Source organism: Lacerta agilis, chromosome 4 (genome assembly GCF_009819535.1).
Source record: "Lacerta agilis isolate rLacAgi1 chromosome 4, rLacAgi1.pri, whole genome shotgun sequence".
Classification (NCBI taxonomy): domain Eukaryota; kingdom Metazoa; phylum Chordata; class Lepidosauria; order Squamata; family Lacertidae; genus Lacerta; species Lacerta agilis.
This window is the reverse complement of record NC_046315.1, coordinates 11,857,621-11,881,556: the sequence shown is the minus strand read 5'-3', so window position 1 is coordinate 11,881,556 and position 23,936 is coordinate 11,857,621. Positions and strand designations below refer to the sequence as shown.

The 23,936-nt window shown below is 45.8% G+C and overlaps 1 protein-coding gene across 17 annotated transcripts in view; it reads left to right on the top strand.

Moving 5' to 3' along the window:
- Positions 1-23,936, top strand: part of DLG2 (discs large MAGUK scaffold protein 2) — an 834,734-nt gene that overhangs the window by 416,646 nt on the left and 394,152 nt on the right. For 11 of the 17 annotated variants that reach the window (XM_033146043.1, XM_033146050.1, XM_033146048.1 and 8 more), the window contains one exon: positions 19,547-19,708. The exons of 3 other annotated variants lie outside the window; for them this stretch is intronic. In XM_033146043.1, coding sequence (XP_033001934.1) covers positions 19,547-19,708 — 162 coding nt within the window. The remainder of the gene's footprint in view (positions 1-19,546; positions 19,709-23,936) is intronic. 3 more of the 17 variants (XM_033146060.1, XM_033146061.1, XM_033146056.1) reach the window with 1 other exon arrangement.

Genomic DNA, 23,936 nt, shown 5'->3' with positions numbered 1-23,936 from the left:
TAGTCGCCTTTGACTGGACTTAACTGTCCAGGGGTCCTTTGCCCTTTTTTTACCTTAAAGGTAAAGGTCCCCCTGACCGTTAGGTCCAGTCACGGACGACTCTGGGGTTGCGGTACTCATCTCGCTCTATAGGCCGAGGGAGCTGGTGTTTGTCCACAGACAGTTTCTGGGTCACGTGACCAGCACGACTAGGCCGCTTCTGGCGAACCAGAGCAGCGCATAGAAACGCCGTTTACCTTCCCGCCGGAATGGTACCTATTTATCTACTTGCACTTTGACGTGATTTCAAACCTTATAGTTATCCTAATTTTATCCTCCCAACAATCCTATGAAGTAAGTTTGGTAGGGGGTTAGTGACTGGTCCACCAATCTCAATATTGCCGATACTGATTCACAGCAGCTCTCCAAGTTGTCAGGCAGGGATTAAGCCTGAGACCTTTTGCATGAAAAGGAAGTCCTCTACTATTGAGCCAGGGGTCATCCCCGTCCCTCTTTACTCAGCTCCATGGATGGATGAAAGGTAGCATACAGATGTTATGAAATCAGTCTATTTCTGTGCCTTGCCTCTTTGTCAGGAAGCTGGGGGTGATCACAGCGACCCAGTGGGATAGGTTGCTGAGGCACAGAACAATGATAGCAAAGCACTACGGACTCACACATTCCAGGCCACAATGCATTATTAGTCGCCTTCGTAGGACGTGACAACCTGTCATGCTTTCTTACTGCCGGCATTTGATACACTTAAGCTAAAGCAGCACTGCACTTCCTTTGCAGAGAGTTCATAATTACCATTGTGCATCACATGAGAGAATTAATTGAAGGTGACTTTCAGCGAAGTCTTGAGCCCCAAATCCATTCAGTTAAGTTGATGCAGTCTGCCTCCCCAAAGGGCCAGGACAAGAGCTTCCTTTCATAAGGCTAAGTTTCTTATTCAGATCGTCAACAATAATCATACTGGGTTCTGGCGTAAGCCTCAATACATAAACTTCTGATAGCTCAGTCACTCAGAGAGGCTTTGCTGGGAAGCTAAGAAACACCCTATTCTCCTGAGGTTGCTTAAAAAATAATAATAAAATAGCAGATCCCAGCTATGAGATGGTTGGACAGTGTTCTCGAAGCTACTAACATGAGTTTGGCCAAACTGCGAGAGGCAGTGAAGGATAGGCGTGCCTGGCGTGCTCTGGTCCATGGGGTCACGAAGAGTCGGACACGACTGAACAACAACAAAAATATCCCAGCTGCTTGTTAAAGCCCCATTCTTGTCCATTTTGGTATGGTATTCTTCCAGTGCATAATAAAGAGATTGCTCTGTTGGTTTATAAATTGTCAGGCCAGCCAAAATCAGATAAAGAGGAAGTGGTGTTGCCTTTTCACTATGTATGATGTTACTGGTGAAACCTTTCCTTTCCAAGACTTCTCAAGTCTTTCAAGGAAGCCAGGGTCCTTGCGTGTCGAGGTCCCCAAACTACCCCTCAAATAAATACACTTCACACCAGAATATAAGTTTAAAGGTTTTGGCATAATTTTGGCCACAACTTTATTGAAATACAAAATCAGTGAGTGGTTGCTTAGGCATTGGTTAAGACTATCTGTCCCTCTGGGGACAGAACTGACATCCACCCACCTGTGGAGTCAGTAAAGGGTAAAACACTTTGGGGAGAGAATGTGCGCCTGTTCTCCCCTAATGCTCCCAGGGGCTCTTGCGTGGGCCCTGGCCCCCGACTGGGGGTTACGGACAAGCATGGTGAGCCCCTGGATTCCTTTAATGGAATTCCCCGTGCAGCAGCAGCAACCACAGCCAACTCTGCCCCTCCCAACCAAATTATAACCAATGCCTAACCGCCAACCTTACAAGTTGTGACTAATTGCTACGCAGTAGGCGAAAACCAGATGGCACCAGCCAATCAGCCAAATGGAAAAATTCCTACCAGGCCCCTGCCCCAAAGGCAGACGACCCCATGACAGGCATAGCAAGGTCAACGCAGAGGCCTAAAATAAAGGAGGGAGGGCAGGTGACCTGATGCACGAAGCCAGGAGAGCTCCTGCACAGCGTGCATGGCAATATATAGGCTCTGGGCTGTCCATCAACAAATTGTAACATATAAATCTACCCGCCGACACCCAGAGCCCAATCATCGTTGTGGCCATACAGCCTGACCTGCCGAGCAACAGAGGGGTGACTTGCTAGCCCCCACCGCAACACGTGCTCTCCATGAAGGAGAACCCGTTTTCTTAGCAGTAGATGTGCTGAGAGTAGTTAGGAGATCCCTATTCCTCTCACAGAGCTAGTAATAGTAGTAGTAGCAGTAGTAGTAGCAGCAGCAGCATTTCCAGCAGGGCAGAGTAGTTAGGAGATCCCTATTCCTCTCACAGAGCTAGTAATAGTAGTAGTAGCAGTAGTAGTAGCAGCAGCAGCATTTCCAGCAGGGCAGTCCAATACATTTTGCTGCTTGAAGCAAAATAGAAAATGTTGTCCCTGCTCCTCTGCCGCTGCCTGAAGTGATTGGAGGTGGCTAGGGGGAGCCATGGTAGACTGAAGTCAGTGAGGGAGAAAAAAAGGAACCCAGAGATGAACAGGAGGCAATGGCCCTGTTCTTTCTAGGCAGCAGTGGCGGGCAAAGTGCTTCTTGGAGGCCTGGATCTGCCTCCCCTCCCAGCTCTCCCTAGCCTGCTGCCCGAGGTGACTGCCTCACCAAGGCTGATATGTGGGCCGGCCTGGGTCAATCGCTCTTCCTAGGAAACAATCAATACCTCTGCCCAGGGAACTCTGGAAATTGGAGCTGTGGGAGGAAATAGAGGCCTCCTAACAGCTATCGATACCTTTAACAAACTGCAGTTCCCATGATTCTTTGGGGGGGCGTGACTGTTTTAAGTGTTGTTGTTGTTCAGTCGTTCAGTCGTGTCCGACTCTTCGTGACCCCATGGACCAGAGCACGCCAGGCATGCCTATCCTTCACTGCCTCTCGCAGTTTGGCCAAACTCATGTTAGTAGCTTCGAGAACACTGTCCAACCATCTCATCCTCTGTCGTCCCCTTCTCCTTGTGCCCTCCATCTTTCCCAACATCAGGGTCTTTTCTAGGGAGTCTTCTCTTCTCATGAGGTAGCCAAAGTACTGGAGCCTCAACTTCAGGATCTGTCCTTCTAGTGAGCACTCAGGGCTGATTTCTTTGAGAATGGATAGGTTTGATCTTCTTGCAGTCCATGGGACTCTCAAGAGTCTCTTCATGAGACTGCTTCAAATGTACAGAGCAGATGAGGCCAAAGTCGCAACCTTTGTAGCTTGCATGATCAAAACTCACTTCTGCAGGCAGGAATGGTAGCCAGTGGAGCTTCGGCTATCTGAACGTTTGCTGGCATTTAGTGCGAGAGGTCAACCCCAGAACATGTAATGGGATGATGCAGTTTCAGGAATTATCCACTTTTATGAGGAGAAAGTGCTCAGCTTATTTATTTATTTTGATAACAATTGAGATTGGTGGGGTCAGACACGCCAAGTCAGGCACCTCTGGGCTTGCATGCAGCTGTTTATTCTTTTCCGAACTTGAACTGAAAGTAGACTGAAAGTATAACTTGATTTCTTGGCTGCGGGCTGCAAAGTTCTTTCAGGTACTCCTGTATGTTTAATGCATTAGCTGTATGCATTAGTTGCTGTTAGAAGAAACAACAAATCACTGTGTTTTGCCACTTTGCTTTTGTGGTGGGTGATGGTGAGGGAATGGAGCTGCATTTTATATTATTTTTTTGTCATTTGTTCAATAAAATAGTGCCTGGGAAGGCCTAACGTCAAAACATTTTTCTTAAATTGGAGTTCGTTAATGTCAATCACGTACCCTACTTTTCATTGAGAACACCAACACCCAGCCTTAGTTGGAAGTCTGCATTCATGGCTTGGCTTTTGAGAGATGATTTCTTCATCTTATACTGTACGAAAGATTTCGAGTTGTAACCAACGTTCTCTGCCTGCTTGTGCAAGGGGGAGTTTTAATATTTTACAGCCGAGGAATACAACGCAATGGCTTTGCTAGCAGGAACTCATTTAATGACATAGGCACCAAAGGGATCTGGGCCCGAGCAATAAAATATTTGAGGGGGCCCAGGGCCAGCGGCTGAGCAAGCCGATTGGGTGCCTGGGGCGGCGGGCGTGCCCTGCACCCAGGGGTGGAGCCAGCCACCCATGGGGGCGGGGCAAGCTGGGGCAGGACACTCCGTGGGGTCTCCAGGGAGTCTGCCTGCCTCCTCCTCTGCCCTACAGCTGCGGGGGGGGGGAGGCAGTGGGCGGACCATTTGAGGCAGCGTGGAGCCTGCGGGCAACCAAGCCACCACATCACTCCCAGGAGAGATGCGTGACTAGGGTGTGCTGCAGGCCCTGCGGTGAGTGCTGCCTGGCATTTTGTCACACACACCCCTCAGTGGTGACACCACCACACACCCCTGCCTCCACCGCTGCCCGGGGCTCCCCAAAGTTGATGAGCACTGCTGCCTTTCTTTTTCATGTCTGGACTTTGTTTCCAAACAAGCCCTGTAAAGGAACTTGTAAAAGGGTTGCTAGATGGCAAAAGAGCTGGGATTGGGCCAAAATCCCTAACTTTGTTTCTTATAGCCCTTGCAGAGAAAGAGAAAGAGTGAAGACTGCTTGCTCCATGAGCCAGGTTCACAGAGCTATGCTTGGACGAGAAAGAAATGGCTCCTGGTTGCTTATCATTACACACACACACACACACACACACACACAAAGGTAAAGGACCCTTGAAAGTTAAGTCCAGTCACGAACAACTCTGGGGTTGCAGCACTCATCTCGCTCTATAGGCGTTTGTCCACAGACAGTTTTTCCCGGTCATGTGGCCAGCATGACTAAGCCGCTTCTGGTGAAACCAGAGCAGTGCACGGAAACACCGTTTACCTTCCCGCCAGAGCGGTACCTATTTATCTACCTGCACTTTGACGTGCTTTTGAACTGCTAGGTTGGCAGGAGCTGGGACCGAACAACGAGAGCTCACCCCGTTGTGGGGATTCGAACTGCCGACCTTCCGATCGGCAAGCCCAAGGCTCAGTGGTTTACACCCCAGCGCCACCCATGTCCCATATGCATACTAGGAGTGCCTAATTCAGAGTGAAGCTCGCCACCTTTACCCCAAGGTCCCAGGGTGGGGATACAACAATTATAAAAGCAATTTAGAACAACTTACTTTCACAGAAATAAGGCAGGTACTAAAAATATGCCCAAGCAAGCAAGTGCATAATTTTGCAGCCAGCCCTTGTTGATTTTGGGTGGGAGGCGGGGAGACAAACAGATGCCTAGAAACTCTGGGTTCAAGTCCCTTTTTAGCTTTAAGAATTCAGAGTAGCCCTGGAGCGGATACTGTTTCTGAGATTAGTCAACATCACAGAGCTGTTTGGGGGATAAAAAGTGGGATGAGGGGGTTATAAACCATTTCACCAGCACTAGCTACCTCCATTGCTAGGATTGGGGACAGGGATGATCTGCCCCCCTCCCCAATATTTTATTCAAGTTGACACCCCTGTACCGAGTGGCGGATTCTGGAGTCTATTGTGCAGCAACATTGCCAGCAACCTCCTCTTGTGCAATGTTGAGGAGACCTATCACCATGCAAATAAATGGTAAAAGGTTAAGAAATGGGTCCCCAAAAGTGTGTTTAGGTTAAAAGTGGGATCTGGGTCTGAAAAGGTTGAAGATACCTGACCTCCCTGATTGGGTGGAAGCTTTGCGATGAACTCTTTTGATAGTTACAGCATAGCTGCATAGCCAATAAAGACAATAGAGTTTTGTTTTGTTTTTATATCTTCCTGACAGGGGGTGGGTGGGTTCCTATCCTCCAGGGCTGCGTGGCTGGTTTTATCGGAAACTGATGCAGCTCTAAAGATGAAGCGCTCAAATTCTATATTTGTTAACTTGATATCTGAAGAACATCATTATTAAGTCTCCAGCACAGCCTCCTCACAAACAGAACTGACCTTGCAAATGGCTAAAAAAAAGCAAGCAGGAAGCAATATTAGTGATACTGATGCAACGCATACAGAAGAATGGAGAGCAAGAGGGAATATATTTTGGGAGGGGGGAAATGGTTTGTCCACAGAACTTATACATTCAGAGATCTCTTAAGTTATCTTGACCAAATTTGGCATGGTGATTCCTGAGGTCACGCAGAAGGCATTTATCTGTTTTCGAAACAAAATGGCAAGCTGCACCTTAAAAAAATTAGATGCCTCTTAAGATAGCATAACCAAATTTGTCGCAATGGTTCCTGAGATCAAGCAGCAGGTTTATGACCATGTTCAGATATCACTGGATGCCATTTGGAATTAAGGTGACAGACTGAACCTTTCAAAACTGTCCTGATTGAGAGTATAGGGTTGCTGCTGGTTTCTTAGCATTCAGCCGCTTTATAAAATTAAATAACTCATCAATGTAGTGGAACACCCTGATCAATTAGATATTGCTGCAGGGATCTCCAGCACAACCAAAAAATGTTACGAGGAATGAGGTGGTGCTTTGCAAAGGTGATAGATTGAAAATAACGAGGTTTGGATTGGGGGTGCTGGACAAGTATGCAACCATTGGTAACACATGCCCAATGTTGGGTTCTTGCACTGATAAGGAACCAGGGTTCCTTGCCTGTAGTATATCCGTATATCCTTTGTTTCGCTCCCCATTTCATGAGGCCTCGTGCCTCTCTTTCGGTCTGACCACCAAAAGGCTTATGCAATGGAGTGAACAAACACCTCTTATTGCAGAACTAGGAAATATCATTGCTTCGTAGCACAGCTTCCAGCACGAGTCATAATTAGGTCACCCAAGAGAAACTAGCACACTGTTCCCTCTTGTCACCTTTCCTTTCTTTCTGGTCTTCCTAATTTTAGATCAAATGATCTTCGCGTAATCTTGGCGCCTTCGGAATTTCATGAGTGAGCGCATCGGCGGATCGGGTGTGGGAGGTTAACGGCCTTTACTGTGCCAATGTAGGGTCCTTTATGTATTGTCGCGAGGAGACAAGGTCACCGCCATGTTTCACATAAAGGCTGTTTAATTGTCTGGTGCTACCACGAGGAAAGAAGTGATTTGTTCTTCCTACTCTTAATTGTCCTCCACAGCTTTTGCACTTCTTTAAATCACAAAAAATGCATTAGGTTGCGAAAAGCAGCGATGTGGGTCTTGTCTCTCTGCCAGTTAACAGGGTGCCATTGGAAGCTCTCGAAGGGCAAGTGTGAAGTTTCTGCCGACTTGTGAAAAATTGGAAGCCCCTTGTATTCCTACCGGGGCATTATGAATCCCTGGCCTACCTGGCAGCAAGCCAGTATGACAAATCCAAAGTTCAAAGGTCAATTCAGAGAAAGTCCAAAGATCTGGAAACACTGTCCAGGGTCAGTACAAGTAAGCCAAGCCAGAAGTCCAGCAGTCAGGATACAGTCCAGAATCAAGCTCGAAGAACAGCCCCATAGAAGTCTAGGAGCATCCAAGCCAAGGTCCATCAACATGGGCAGTTGAGCAGACACAGCCCCTTATCTCTGTTGCCCTTTTGTACTTTGCATGCTGATTGCAGCATCTGTGCGTGATGAGGAAGGTGACCCTCACCTGTCCTGAGCCTACTCCAGCTGAGAAATCACACCCCTCCTCACAGAGCCAGCGAGCTCCACCTGGCCAGCTAGGGAGCTGGGTTGTGGGCCCTTGCCTGCTTCACCTTCCCAAAGCAACACTCTGGTTGCTCCCTACCTCTCAGAGCTCATTGTGTTTGTGGAGACGGGCCGTTCTGGCTCGAGTGATGGGTCCTGCTGCTCTGGTTCCTGTGCATTGACCCCCATCCCTTCGTCACCCTCCGTCAACTGGTGAGTTCTTCTTTCTTCATCCCGTTTGTGTTCCAGTGCCAGCTACAACCCTCGCTAGAATCCTCATCCTTCTCTCCTGCTCCCCGTCACCTTGCCAGTTCACAACACACGGGTGGGCAAGATAGCTACCCTAAATTTGCCAGGCCACCTGCATGTAATTTACTAGGGTGTTGTTGTTGTTTTACACTAACTGGAGGCTGCAGACCCTGTTCGCTCTGCTTGCCAACCCAACCTTCCCTGACAAGCCAACCTCCCTTTACACTTCACCCCACCTTCTCAACCTATCCCCCCACAGCTCACTCTGAGCCCCTCTCCTCACAGTTTACCCCAGGCATAGGCAACCTCGGCCCTCCAGATATTTTGGGATTACAATTCCCATCATCCCTGACCACTGGTCCTGTTAGCTAGGGATCATGGGAGTTGTAGTCCCAAAACATCTGGAGGACCGAGGTTGCCTATGCCTGGCTTACCCCAACCCCTTTAAAGGGGAGGAGAGGCACTTCACAGAACAGCTTGCTAAACTGCTGTCTGAAGCACTTCTGCCCATTCACTAATATCACTAGGCGGGGAGTTCCAAAGTACAAGTGCTGCCGCACTAAAGGAATGGTGCTTTACAATAGCAGAAGAGACATTGCATGGCACTTGCAGAAGTGCCAGTTCTGCAGGTCAAAGTGGTCACATCAACTTGTATCGGGTAAGGCGGATCTATACAACCATATTCTGAATCTCCCCAGCGAACCTTCCCCACCCTGCACATTGAAACCTAAAGTCAACCACATGAAAAAAACACGCCTCGGAAATGGTCTTGGAGTTCACTCACATCTGGAGAGCAACACTGGGAGAGGTCTCTGGCCTCATGTCCTTTTTGTGGGTGTCCCAGGGAGAACTACTTTACCACCTGTAAAATAGGGTCATGGACCATTAATCTTATCCAGTAAAATTTGCTTGTCAGCTTTTTCATCAAATAACACTATGGAAGAGGGAGGCCAAGAGATGAGATAGGGTTGGGCAAATTTCACAAATGGATTAGAAACACACCAATCAACGCTTTGTCTAGATTGTTGATCCAGGGCAGCTTTCTCCTACAAATCGTTTTTTGACTTCTGTTTCAGTGTATCTGAAGAAGTGTGCATGCACACGAAAGCTTATACCCAGAACAAACTTAGTTGGTCTCTAAGGTGCTACTGGACAATTATTTTATTTTATTTTATTTTATTTTATTTCGCCTACAAATCATAGTTCTGGTGGAAAGACCAGCGAGGCGCAGCTGGCATGAAGCTGGATTTTTAAATTTTATTTTGGGGTGCATTGTCTGAAGAGGAACCTAATTTATCTCTGAGCAAAACCTTTTGCAGCTCTGCTTTTCCAAGAATTCCGATGGCACATTGCTGATGGTCTTGGCATGACAGCAGCCAGCCCCATTCTAATTATCTCAGCGGCATAATGTGTGCTGATTACCTATGTGTGGCAATTATATAAAATTGTTAACATTTCTCCATTGAGTCTCTGAATCCATGCAAAGAATTCATGCAGATTAGAACCCTCTCTGAAGTGGAAGTGGGAGCGGAACCTAGTCAGTTCCAAGCTTCTTCTTCTTTTTTAAAGACGTTTTTAAAGAACTATGCATTCATATCTCTGTTGTTTCACTTTAAGGCTAGAATTCATATGCAAATGTGGCCTGTTAAGCTCCTGCTTGATACCTGAATGCTTCTCCTTGCCTGTCTTTGCAGGATAAATGGTGCATAGTTCCTCAGAAATTTCCAGGTTGTATGCTGCTTCTCCCACCCACTTCCCCACAAGAGCTAATAAGCTAAACTAGGGGCAGGAAACCTGCAGCCATCCAGATGTGGTTAGACGCCAACTCCCATCAGCTCCAGTCATGGCTGATGGCAACACATGATGGGAACTGTGGTCCAGCAAATACTGAGCAAGCTACAGGACACTGTGGGTTAAACCACAGAGCCTAGGGCTTGCCAATCAGAAGGTCGGCGGTTCAAATCCCCGCAACAGGATGAGCTCCCGTTGCTCGGTTCCTGCTCCTGCCAACCTAGCAGTTCGAAAGCACGTCAAGTGCAAGTAGATAAATAGGTACTGCTCTGGCGGGAAGGTAAACAGCGTTTCCGAGCGCTGCTCTGGTTCGCCAGAAGCAGCTTAGTCATGATGCCCACATGACCCGGAAGCTGTACGCCAGCTCCCTTGGACAATAAAGTGAGATGAGCGTCTCAACACCAGAGTTGTCCACGACTGGACCTAATGGTCAGGGGTCCCTTTACCTTTACCTTTACAGGTTCCCTGCCCCTGTGCTGGACCACTAATCCCAAACTGATCTACCCAGGAGCTTTTCTGAAATTCTGCGAAGATACTCAGGGCTGGCTCTCCCATTGGGTGGAGCAGCACCCAGAGACTGTAGATGCTGGGGAGCCAGGGGCAGCAGCAATGTGCGAGTTAGAGGGCAGAGCTGGTTGTGCTGTCCTGCCCTCTGCACCCTAAGCTAGCCTGATGCCCTCAGGTGTGGGTGATGTCCTCTTACTGCTGTTGCAGTGAATGTCTTGGAAAAGGGTCTTGAAAGCACCATCTTTCCCGTCACCTCGGGTTGGAAAAAAGTCCTGGGCCCAGCCTTAAACATAAGTCTGGTTTGTCGGTTCTAGGACACACACATTCTTTATTACGGCCCAAAGACCTACAAAAACAGCTTGGGAAGCAAAATATAGCAGGAATACAGGGAAAACATTCCAAAGCAGTCCCTATGTTTTATCAAGAGCATATTGATTTCTAATTCATATTACCCCCTCCCCCCAAGAGAAATTTTGCCATGACCAAGGTAATATCATAGAACAGATCTGCTAAACAGCTGAGATTCCACGTGGGAATATTGTTCCTGCTCTTACAGCAGGGGCAGGTTTGCCCTCCCTCCCCCCCTCTTCCCTCTTCTTCAAAGTTGACTCGGGAGTTTGCTCCCAGGTTTGTGATGGCCACTGTTGGAAGGGTTTGAACCTGGCTTTATAAGCCTGCTGGTAGCCCAACCCCCCTGTGGTGCAGTAATCTCAATGAAAATATCTAACTCTGCTTCAAAACCTCCAAGGAAGGAGAGTCCACCACCTTCTGAGGGAGTCCATTTCACTGTTAAACAGCTCTTACCATCAGAAAGTTCTTCAGTGTATATTAGGAACCTCATTTCTTGTAACTTCAGCCTATTGGTTTGAATCCAATCCTCCACAGCAGGAGAAAACAAGCTTGTTCCATCTTCCATGTGGCAGCCCTTGAAATATTTGAAGGTGGCTGTCCTATTTCCTCTCGACCTCATCTTTTCCAGGCAAAGCATACCCAACTCCCTCAACCCTTCCTCATAAGGTTTGGCTTCCTCAATCATCTTGGTTGCCCTCCTCTGCACACATTCCACACTGAAATCATGATATATATATCCACAGCATGCTCCTGATACATGAAGCTTGTATAATTTCCTCCGCAGGAAATCCCATTCCCAGGGGTCTGGAGGGATGCTTCTCATAGCTGTCAAGTTTTACCTTTTCTCATGAGGAAGCCTATTCGGCATAATGGAATTTCCCTTAAAATAAGGGAGACTTGACAGCTATGATGCTTCTAGATCCTCACTAGCTCAGACTTTATGAATTTGGTTAATTTGGTTTGCAGTTCCTCCTCGTGTTACGTACACTGCAGGATGTGTACGTTCGGGTTATGCACCGTGGCGACCCGGAGGTAGCAGAATGCATTACTTCTGGGTTCGGCGGTTCGCGCATGTGTAGACGCATCAAATGACGTCACACGCATGTGCAGAAGCGCCAAATTGCATCGTGCACATGTGCAGACGCGGCGCTTCATGATACGGACATAACAGGTTACGAACGGGGCTCCGGAACGGATCCCGTTAGTAACCAGAGGTATTAAAAAAATAACCTTTATCCTAATGCTTTGTCCTCGTGAATCCACCTTTGTGGGTGTGGGGGCAAAGGGGCTTTTCATCATATCTTTATGAAATGTATAATATAACTTAGCTCTTTGCTGCTAGCAGAATAACAGTAACAATAATAACGTTTTATATTTATATATGTCCTACGCCTTTTCCTGGAGTGATTTATTATCAAGTTTCACGTTCTGCTGTTGAGAACGGCACTATTTTTGCCGAATGAAAATTGCCTCTCTGTGTGTGCCTTTATGATTTTTAGCTTTCTAAAGTTGACACCAGCCCACCCATGTCTTATTTGGTTTGCATGGAACCAGCACAATTATGATTACATCTTTGCTCTTGGTAACGCAGTAGGTCTCAAGTGACTGTAGTGTTTTAAAATTGTCAGCTTCAATTTCTTCAAAGGTGACAGCCCCTTCTTCAAAGCAGTCTCTATTTCCATGGGTTAGATACATAGCATAGATACACACAAGCCATATAGGCAGGGGTGGGGGGGAACCTCTGGCCCTCTTGATGCTGTTGGACTCAAACTCCCATTAGCCCCAGAGAGCTTGGCCAATGATCAGGGATTATGGGAGTTGTAGTCCAGTAACATCTGGTTGGCTAAAGGTTTTCTTGCCCCTGCTGTGAAGTATAGCTTGAACACTTTGTTCCCAAGGACACTTATTTGTTGAATTCTTTGTGGCAAAGGAATGTTCCAAGCAGCCACTCATTGTTATATAGGGAAGGGTGAGATGTGCAGCAACCCCTCATTCCACTCTGTATCCGTAGCATTTTATTCTAGCCCGATCTGTTTCAAATCCATTCTGTGTTGTTTTAATTTGATTCATTATCTGGGTGCAAATGTTCAACCCAAAGCTCTTTTTCACCCCCATTACAGTTAAACATAGCTGCAGTGGTACCTTGGGTTACAAACACTTCGGGTTACAAACGCTTCGGGTTACAAACTCCGCTAACCCGGAAGTAGTTGCTCCGGGTTGCGAACTTTGCCACAGGATGAGAATGGAAATTGCACAGTGGCGGCAGTGGGAGGCCCCATTAGCGAAAGCGCGCCTCAGGTTAAGAACGGTTTTGGGTTAAGAACAGACCTCCGGAATGAATTAAGTTTGTAACCCGAGGTACCACTGTATAACTTTGCATTTTGCAATGAAATCTTCAGGCAAAGGCGCCCCACCAGAGTGGATTAAACCTTCCACACATCCAGTGTGTGTATGTACAGGGAACCTTTAAAGTCCCCCCCCCCTTAATTAACTCCTTAATTTTCTACCAGTATTGGATGCAAATTGCAGGCATGGCCTCCCTTTCTGAGGGGATGAAGTCTTAACACATTTCAGAAAGATAGACTAGTTCTCTCACCAGGCTGGAAAAAAACAACAACAGCAACAACATTCCCTTGCTTTTTTGTGGGCAATCAGTTTGAAAATCTGTGCAGTTTAAGGAGGTACCCTAGACAAGAAGCCTGCCACGTTTCAGACAAATAGGTCCAGAGGCTTTCATTCTGGGTGATTGTACCTTGGTTGTAATCTGGAAAAGTCACTGGTTTTTCTTACTGCTATCCCACCCCCCTGGTGAAGGGAAAAAGATAGAGTTTATTTTTATTTGTTGGGGGGGGGGTGGAGATTCGGAAAGAATACCAGGCAACATGTCTTGGATAATCAAAACTATTTTTTAAAAAAATGATAGGAAAGGAAAAGGCAAGTTGCAACAGTTTTTTTTTTCCTTTGTTATGCAGAAGACACAACTTGTGCATATTGCTTACGTGATTAATAATTGAGAAGTGATCTGTTAGATATTGGTGATGCGGGTGGCGCTGTGGGTTAAACCACTGAACCTAGGGCTTGCCGATCAGAAGGTCGGCGGTTCGAATCCCCGTGACGGGGTGAGCTCCTGTTGCTCGGTCCCTGCTTCTGCCAACCTAGCAGTTTGAAAGCATGTCAAAGTGCAAGTAGATAAATTGGTACCGCTCCGGCAGGAAGGTAAACAGTGTTTCTGTGCACTGCTCTGGTTTTGCCAGAAGCGGCTTAGTCATGCTGGCCACATGACTGGGGGAAACTGTCTGAGGACAAACGTCGGCTCCCTTGGCCAGTAAAGCAAGATGAGTGCCGCAACCCCAGAGTTGTTCGCGACTGGACTTAACTGTCAGGGGTCCCTTTACCTTTACCTCATGTTAGATATTGTGTGGATTTTGTATTAAAGAAATTGTATTACACTGTTACAAAGAGAAATTGGGCTGTGTAAAAAGGCATCTTCTAGGGTTTATTGAAAAAGTTGCCAATACCTTGGTTGTTACACTATATTCTCTTGCTCTTAGAAATATGTATCGATTGTTGTTGTTGTTTAGTCGTGTCTGACTCTTTGTGACCCCATGGACCAGAGCACGCCAGGCACTCCTGTCTTCCTCTGCCTCCCGCAGTTTGGTCAGACTCATGTTGGTAGCTTAGAGAACACTGTCCAACCATCTCGTCCTCTGTCATCCCCTTCTCCTTGTGCCCTCCATCTTTCCCTACATCAGGGTCTTTCCCAGGGAGTCTTCTCTTCTCATGAGGTGGCCAAAGTATTGGAGCCTCAGCTTCAGGATCTATGCCTCCAGTGAGCACTCAGGGCCGATTTCCTTCAGAATGGATAGGTTTGATCTTCTTGCAGTGCATGGGACTCTCAAGAGTCTCCTCCAGCACCATATTTCAAAAGCATCAATTCTTCGGCGATCAGCCTTCTTTATGGTCCAGCTCTCACTTCCGTACATCACTACTGGGAAAACCAGAGCTTTAACTATAGGGAACTTTGTCGGCAAGGTGATGTCTCTGCTTTTTAAGATGCTGTCTAGGTTTGTCATTGCTTTCCTCCCAAGAAGCAGGCGTCTTTTAATTTTGTGACTGCTGTCACCATCTGCAGTGTTCATGGAACCCAAGAAAGTAAAACCTCTCACTGCCTCCATTTCTTCCCCTTCTATTTGCCAGGAGGTGATGGGACCATATGTATCAATATTCTCCTGTCATGTACTGCCTAGCATTGAAATGGAAGATGCAATGAAAATACACCTTTCTAGTATTAAGGGTATTTAGCCTTAGGACATGGGCTGGATCTAGACACTTCAAAGAAGTGATTCATTTAAACATGTTGTAAACCCATGCAGGGAATTCTGGTAGGGAAAGACGGGACTCCACAACACCATCTGTTGTCACAGTGTTATATCGCATATACAACACATATACAGTGGTACCTCTGGTTACATACTTAATTCGTTCCGGAGGTCCGTTCTTAACCTGAAACTGTTCTTAACCTGAAGCACCACTTTAGCTAATGGGGCCTCCCACTGCCACTGCGCTGCCAGAGCCCGATTTCTCTTCTTATCCTGAAGCAAAGTTCTTAACCTGAAGCATTATTTCTGGGTTAGCGGAGTATGTAACCTGAAGTGTCTGTAACCTGAAGCGTATGCAACCCGAGGTACCACTGTACAGGGCTTTTTCTTTCCCAATCTAGCTGAGTCCCTAGAGTTGTAGAGAACATAACCTGAAATTAGTGTAAAATTTAAATCTTCAAATGAAAGTTTCATTTTGGGGGTTTGGGGAGGCATGAATTAGCACACTCCCCGTGTTGATTAGCAGAAGCCATCCTTATTATGGTTTTGCTAGTGTGTTACACTTCCCTCTCAATGGTTTCGCTTCTATGATTTATATCACTGTTATTCTTAAATGGCAAACTTCTCATTTGAAAAGCAGCACACAGGATCGGATTAATATTTTTCTTTGGGGGGGGGGCGGAGAAGCCAAATGGCATGCAGGATCACTGAAATAACAGCCCCACCTCACTTCGCTTTGTTCAAAGCTCTTAGCATTTTGTGTATTCAGGAAAAGTTGCTATAATTGCACCCTTTTTCTTTTCTTTTTGAAAGCCTTTGATAAATAGAGAAAAAAGCACATCTCTGGAACTTGTAATAACTTTTCCAGCAGAGAAAGAGATTGGATCTGTAGTAAGCAAATTAGGTATCTTTGCAGATAATAGCCCAAATTCATCAGACCAGCAATAGATAAATTGCTTCCCCCCTAATTTATAATGCAGTAATGCAAACAGAACAAGTATTTACAACGTGCCTACTTTCAATAAACATGGAAATTCAACAATTATCACAAGATAGGTAATTATCTCAGGGTTTTAGCCAATGTTGAACTCTTGAAACAGCTAGTATGGGAAAAACGAGTCTCTAAAATGTTCATTTTTTTTTTTTGGCTTGTGACCAAATTCTCCTAAAAGAAACAGACTCCATGGCAAAGGTAGAAGGCTGTACATGGGCAAAATATCAGAGGAATTTCTAGGGAAGTAAATGGTTTTGGTTTTTTTTTACCAGCTAAATAAATAAATAAATTTCAGGGGTTCCAGGTTATTGCTAAACTGAAATTGCCTATAGTTTTGTTTGCAGGTTGCCAGTGCATACATAAGTATATAAACCATGTGTCTGAAATAGTACAGGAGAACAATCCTGAAGCCATTTTGACTCTCCCAAATTGATATAAAATATTTCTCTTCAAGGAGAAAGGAAATGGGAAAACCTCCCCATTGTCTCTAACCTCCCCATTGTCTCTTTGCTCACAAATCCTGTCTTAAGGGCATATCTGTGTATGACTAGGGTTTCAGGAACTGAGTATTTACCGAAACAAAATAGGAAACAAAATAGGAAATTCTTTCCAGTAGCACCTTAGAGACCAACTGAGTTTGTTCTTGGTATGAGCTTTCGTGTGCATGCACACTTCTTCAGATACTTGAGTATTTACCATCACAAAAGAATGGCCAGACTGCCCATGTAATGCACCCGGTGACCATTATCAGGTATCCTGGAAACTCTGGTACCCTGTAAACCACCTCCTCTGCTGTTGATTGCCTCCTTCTGTGATGTATGTATGATGTTTCAGGGGGGTGGTCTTGGGCTTCAGGATGGGCAGTTTCAAAAGTCTATGTAAGAGCTTGCACACCAATTTTCTGGGTTCCTCCTCCCTCCTTCAAAGGTGGGGGGGTGAGCATCCTGTTGCAACAGTTTAATAAAGATCAGGCTTACTAGCTGCTTTCCTTCTCAATATTCTCTGGTTGGCCTCTGTTATTTTCTCCTACCGATAGAGAACCTACATAAAGACTCTATACTGGCTCTTAATGTGAACTGCCCCGATTTTAATGTGAACCACCCTGAGACCTTTGGATATAGAAATAAAATTATATTATTATTATTATTATTATTATTATTATTATTATTATTATTACCCCAAAAGGGAAAAGGAGCAGTTTTTTCTTATAACACGATGAAATACTTGGGACATATCCTGCTACTGTAGGGCTTTGGTAGGGGGCAAAAGTTGAGGTGTTGGTTCTGGAAGGTCCACAGAACTGATCCAACTTCGATGATGCTAACTTTCAGGGAAATCAATTAGAATCACAGCGGTGCAATCACACTAGACGCTTCTAATGTGTTGTTAGAATTCTTTCGGCTGCCTCCAAATATGATGGACTGCTCACATAAAGTGCTTTTATTGAAGAAGCCGCAGCCTTTAAAATACAAACACCCACACCCACAAGCACATACCCATTGAGCTAGTGGAAATAATAATAAGAAGTCAATCCAAGGTTTATTGCAGGCAGGGCTTGTACTGATTCTACCTTCCTAGCTCACCAGGCTTTTATTTATAGAATCGAATCAGGCCAACCGTAGACACCCTTCAACACGATGGTTGTTCTGCCATCTTGTGTTTCGAAGCTTCAACTGCACTGAGGTAGAGTGAAAGTGGAAAGTAGGCAGGAGGACATTGCAATTTTTGTGCAGCCTTAAAGACACACTGGGACATTTAATAGAAGAAGAATTTTGCAGGATCAGATCAAAGGTCCATTCAGACAAGCGTCTTGCTGCTAATAGTTGCCAGCCATAAGCCTCAAGCAAGCCCAAGGAGTGTGGTGGAGTCTCCTTCTTTGGAGGTCTTTAAACAGAGGCTTGACAGCCATCTGTCAGGAATGCTTTGATGGTGTTTCCTGCTTGGCAGGGGGTTGGACTAGATGGCCCTTGTGGTCTCTTCCAACTCTATGATTCTATTATTCTAAGCCCAGTGATCAGAAAAGGAAGGCAACGGCCTAATTCTGGGATTATGCTTCTGAATTTGGTGCTCCATTGAAACTACAGTCATACCTTGGTTCTCGAACGCCTTGGTACTCATGCGTTTTGGCTCCCGAACTCCGCAAACCTGGAAGTGAGTGTTGTGGTTTGCAAACGTTCTTTGGAACCCAAACAGCTGACGCTGCTTCCTATGCTTCCGATTGAGTGCAGGAAGCTCCTGCAGCCAATCAGAAGCCGCGCCTTGGTTTTCAAACGTTTTCAGAAGTCGAACGGACTTCTGGAATGGATTCGACAACCAAGGTACGGCTGTAATAGTCATTTGTCATCCATCATGGGGACAGGAAATGTGCTGTTCTAAGAAGAGAATTCTGTGGTCACTTAATCTTCAGCTCCTGGTTTTCAGTCAGGAGCTCCTAAAGCAGCCATAACATTACAAACAAATTATGAAGCACTACTCGGGATCCTTCCACCTCACAGGCTTTCTCTTTAACTCTCAGCTCCGTACCCCAAAAGCATTCCCCATATGGCTCATGAAACTGCTTAATAAACAACAACGACCCTGTTGAATGCAGTTAAATTATTGCGGAAGGGTCATAGTTCAGTCGCAGAGCCTCTGTGCCAGTGAGGAGTAGTGGTTAAGAGCGGTAGACTCGTAATTTGGTGAACCGGGTTCGCGTCCCTGCTCCTCCACATGCAGCTGCTGGGTGACCTTGGGCTAGTCACACTTCTCTGAAGTCTCTCAGCCCCACTCACCTCACAGAGTGTTTGTTGTGGGGGAGGAAGGGAAAGGAGAATGTTAGCCGCTTTGAGACTCCTTTGGGTAGTGATAAAGCGGGATATCAAATCCAAACTCCTCCTCCCCTCCTCCTCCTCCTCCTACTCCTCCTCCTCCTCCTCCTCCCTGGCATGCAGAAAGCCCCCAGTTTCCATCCGTGGCATCTCCAGAAAAGGTTGAGAGAGAATCTCACCTGAAATCCCCAGGAGCTCCTGAACTAGATGGACCAATGGGTCTGGTTTGAAATAAGGCAGCTCCCGTATCTTCCCACTGAAAGCTGATTCAAGAAATTCATGTTAATATATTTTGTTTAAAAAATCCTGAATTTGCTTGTACCAACATGGAGCTCAGAAGGTGTTTTTGGTCCTAACCACATTTGTCTTCTCCTTAAGAAGGTCACAATTCAGAATGTAAAATTCACACTAGGGTTGATGGAGATACTCGGTTCAATTCACATTTGAAGGTGAACTTACCTAATCTGCACTTTCTGAAAATGTGTGGTCAAAAAAGCAGCCACCTTTCAAAATCCATACACTTCTGAATTTTGCAATACGGTTCTCCAGCCGTACAATGCTGCATATACTAGGTTGAGATGTGATTTAAAACATAAATAAATCATACATTGGTGAAAATAACATGCAAAAAATGCATTGTGTCAGGGGGAAATCGCTTCATAAAAATGTGTACTTTAGGCCAAGTCCATGCAAAAATGTGTGTATAAGGAGAGATTTGTGGATTTGTTCTTTTTTTAAATAAATAAAAACAAATAGCAAGCCAATGTGGAAATGTGGAGAACTGAACTGAACGTAAGAAGGCAAAAATGAGAAACTGTCAGAAGCCAAAGCTGGCAGATTCACCCATCCCTATTTCACAGTTCCTTAATATTCTCCCTCCCCCCCTTTTGCCTCTCAGAAGTATCGCTACCAAGATGAGGATGCTCCACACGACCATACATTACCTCGCTTAACTCACGAAGTGAGAGGGCCAGAACTAGTTCACGTTTCTGAAAAGAATTTATCGCAGATAGAAAATGTCCACGGATACGTCCTGCAATCGCACATCTCGCCTCTGAAGGTCAGTAACGCTTCTCCATGGCAACTTCTGAGCTTTCCAAACAAAAACAAACGAAATAAAAGACAGAGAGAGTGAGAGAAGTAACTGGATTTTTAAAAGCTGCAGGTGCCTCCTTGTCTTAAGCTGTTGCTTGATGTGCCTTTGTGCAAATCGTACCCTTTGGCAACCGTTTAATTCTCGGCACGTCCGCCGTTGTCGAAAAGGTTAGCGCTGATGTGCAACAGATCTTGGTGCAACAGGCTTGTATTGAAGCTGCATCGGAGCTGGGAGAGTTTTGCTGAAGAAGGGAATAATTCCATGTATCAGCTTTTAAAGAGTGGATAAGCATAACTGGAAGGCAATTGATCCCACCCCCCACCCCCTGTTTTCACAGTGCTGGCTCAATCCTTGCTTGTCCTTGTTGCTAGATAAATGAAGTATTTATATTGACAGATAATAATCGACCGAGTCCTTGGTTTGGCGGGTAGACACAGACTAGAAGTTGCACAGACTAGGTGGTAGACACAGACTAGAAGTTGCTCCTAAATTTCTAGGAATCGTGTGAAAGAGAGAATTGTGTTTGCCACCATCAGGTCATTGTTTACTGAACTGGTTGCTGTTGCTGTGGGTGAAACGAGGTTTTTAAAAAAGAGGGATCATAGCATAGCATCACAGGATTGTAGAGTTGGAAAAGACCCCAATGGACATCAGGTCTAACCCCTGCAATACAGGAATCACATACTCCTTCCTACCCATGGCTATTCACTAAAACAAAATGAAATATATTAAAATTCAAAGGCTTATGACATGAAAAGTGTTACAAGCTTCGGATAGTAGAGTGGCTTCTTCAGACAGCAGGAGATTTGCTTTCATTTCTATCATTAAATTTAAAGGACCCCTGGATGGTTAAGTCCAGTCAAAGGCGGCTATGGGGTTGTGGTGCTGATCTCGCTTTCAGGCTGTGGGTGCCAGCGTTTGTCCACAGACAGCTTTCCAGGTCATGTGACCAGCATGACTAAACTGCTTCTGGTGCAACAGAACACCGTGACGGAAACCAGAGCGCATGGAAATGCTGTTTACCTTCCCGACACAGCAGTATTCATTTATCTACTCGCATTGGCGTGCTTTCGAGCTGATAGGTTGGCAGGAGCTGGGACCGAGCAATGGGCGCTCACTCCTTTGTAGGGATTTGAACCGCCGACCTTCCGATCAGCAAGCCCAAGAGGCTCAGTGGTTTAAACCACAGCGCCACCCGTCCTTTATCTTTACCTCTATCACTAACTGCAAGGCTGACTAACATTTGACTCTTCAGATGCTACTGGAGTACAGTTCCCATCATCCCTGATCATTTAACCCAAAGTAAGACACTTTTCCAGCTTAGTGAGGTGCTGTTTGTAAAGCTGAAATGTTTAAATGCCCACAATGTTTCCTGCAAGGCAGGAGAACATGAGAAATTGGCTATGCCCCCACCACATCCTGCCCTTGGGCTAGTGGTGGCCAGCTGCTGACTGGCCCAAGGGTACCTACCACATTGCAATACAGAGCCTGACCATTTATATCCTATTGTGAAGAACTCCAGAGCATGAACTGGGGATCTCATGCTCTGAGGCTAGCAAGTTACCTAGGAGTCTGTGTGGGTGCCCAGGTCTCAGAGGTTTCTTTAGTCATAGAAGGGAATAGGGGTGCGTAACATCGTTACATGTGATTGGCAGTCAGCATGAGGCCTGTGGATTGGCCAGGCCATACCGATGCAGCAGCGCTGTCCATTTCGATGTGCGGGAGCAACCCTCGCAACCACATTCTGAAGGAGGGACCAAAGAATGCAGGCAACTGTGTTGACGCATTATGATGTGTGCATCTGCAGGCACACAAAATACAGAATACAATGCCCTATGAATTAGGATCAGTCTTCCAGCAAGTTCTGTGTAGAGTTTCCTGTAGGTTAGCTACATTGAACTCAGTGGTAGCTAACTTCTGCCTACACTGGCTCAAACTAAAACACAGTGAGCATTAACAATCAATCATCTGAAATGCAACTTTTAGATTTTCATTAGAAATGCAGGTCATACTGCAAACAAGTGTTACCATTGGAACCGCTGGTGTGAAGCAGGAACCCCATCAAAGAAAAGGAAAGAAGTATCTGCCCTCTGGTTATTTGTCTGCATGCTGACCTATCTCACAAACTAACTTTAAAAGCCTCTTCATCTCATTCATTTGCCAGAGCTAAAAGGGTAGGTCATTTACCTTGGTGCTCCAGCAGAGCTGAGCTCCCTTTTCCTGTTTCCTCCTCCACCACACCACTGGCAGGCCTGTCCTGCTGTCCTTGTCCGCTACTGTGTTCAAGTTGAAGTCCCTGTTTCCTTTCCAGCTGTCAGGGATTGCTCTTCCCTTTGATGTTGCTCATGAGTAACGACAAGCCTTCCGGTAAGCTAAAACTATTTATTGTCCATAATGAAATTACAGAGTCTCTGGAGCACGACGGCTCAGTTAGTTTCAGTTTCTCGGAGTGGCGAGCTTTCGCACCCGCGCCAACAAAGCCAACGGCTCTGCACTCTAAAATGATGTCGGCGCCTCCTCCTTCCCCCCCCCTCTTTTCCTCTTCCTGTCTGAGACTGACTGCTCTTGGTCTTTGCCCTGCCACCCCGGAGCCTGACATCTCCCCCTCTTCCGGAGACGTTTCCTGACGGGGGCTTGAGCTGGGCGATGAATCTGTGGAGATAATGGGTGGCTGTTCTCTATAACCCAGTGACTCCCCTTCCCTGGAGGAATTGCTATCTTTTCTCCCAGCTCTAGCTTGCTCCTCTCTCTCTCTCCCTGCTCCTCCCAAGTAGTCCCTCTATCCCTGACACCAGCAATGAAAAGCAGGGAGTATTTTGCTGGAAAGTGCCCATCCTGGGTCTAGATTTGGGTTTGACTCCTTAACATTTCAGCTTGGCCCTGGTACCCAGTCATTTATCAGATTACTCTTAGGAAACAGTAGCTTTTAGGTTATTTGGATAGAGTTGGCATACAGAAGGGTGCTTTCAGTGGGTGCCAGAGCAAACTACGGATGGAGACATCCCTGCCTCTTCATAAATTAGTCATCAGTATCTTCCACATGCCTAAAGCAAACCAGTTGCCTTAGCTTTAGTGCCTCTGCATTGCATATATGATGCCAATTCAAATTGCAGAGATTAGGCTAATGTGTATTGACTCTGCATTGTGATGTGAAAGGAAAAGCTATTATTCCAGAAATCATCTTTCTGTGTCCTTCCAATGGTATGCCGCTAGATGGTGCAGTTAGCTGGTGATCTCTTTGGTCCAGGGATTGCGATCAGTAGGTCTTTTGTTAGCCGAAATCTGAACCCGGGAGTCTAAGGGACTTGGCCGAAGGGGAGCGAGGAAACAAATAGAGGTTCACTGGGAATTTCTTCTCTGACTGCAACTCAGTGACAATGCTTTAAGGTCCACTAGACATTTTCACTTTTAAACAAGCCGGGGATTGCATGGAACGAAACTTCATCTGAAGCAACATGCCAAGGTGACTTTTGTTTTAAGCATCTTCTGCTAGAGAGAAGCTTCTGGATGATTTTGAGGGTAACGGAAACCTTTGATATCAGAGTGGAGAAATAAAATGTGCGAATTGGTGGAAATGGCAAAAATAACGGCAAACATTAGAGACCGATCGAACCAAGAAATAATAAAGGAACGGGTAGAAGTGGAAGATTATATGATTGTACACTGCTCTGGAATTGATATTTCGGCAAATTTGGAATAAATTATGCAGGGGAAATTAGAGAGAAATTAAAAGATATAGGATAATAATATTGAAAGTGGTAACCCAACTAGGAAAGAGAAATTGAATTTCGAGTAAAGGAAATCAGGCATGGATGAGAGGGAGTGGGGAGGGTGGGATAAGGGAAAAATACAATTTTTATGTATTGGGCTTTTCATGTTTGTTGATAATTATTTTTTCTTGTTGTTTTTGTAAGTTTTGAAGTTGAATAAATAAAGATTTTTTAAAAAAAGAAACCTTTGATAAGATAAACCCATATTCGCCATGTTTCTGGTTACTGTTGACTTCGAATCAACTGCATAGAATTGTAGAGCTGGAAGGGACCACAAATCCAAACCCCCGCAATGAAGGAATCTTTTGCCCAATGTTATAGGCTTGGACTTGGGATGGGAAAGCTCTGGCTTTCCAGATGTTGCTGGACTACAGCTCCTGTCTTCATCCCTGACCATGTTGGCTGGAGCTGATGGGAATACA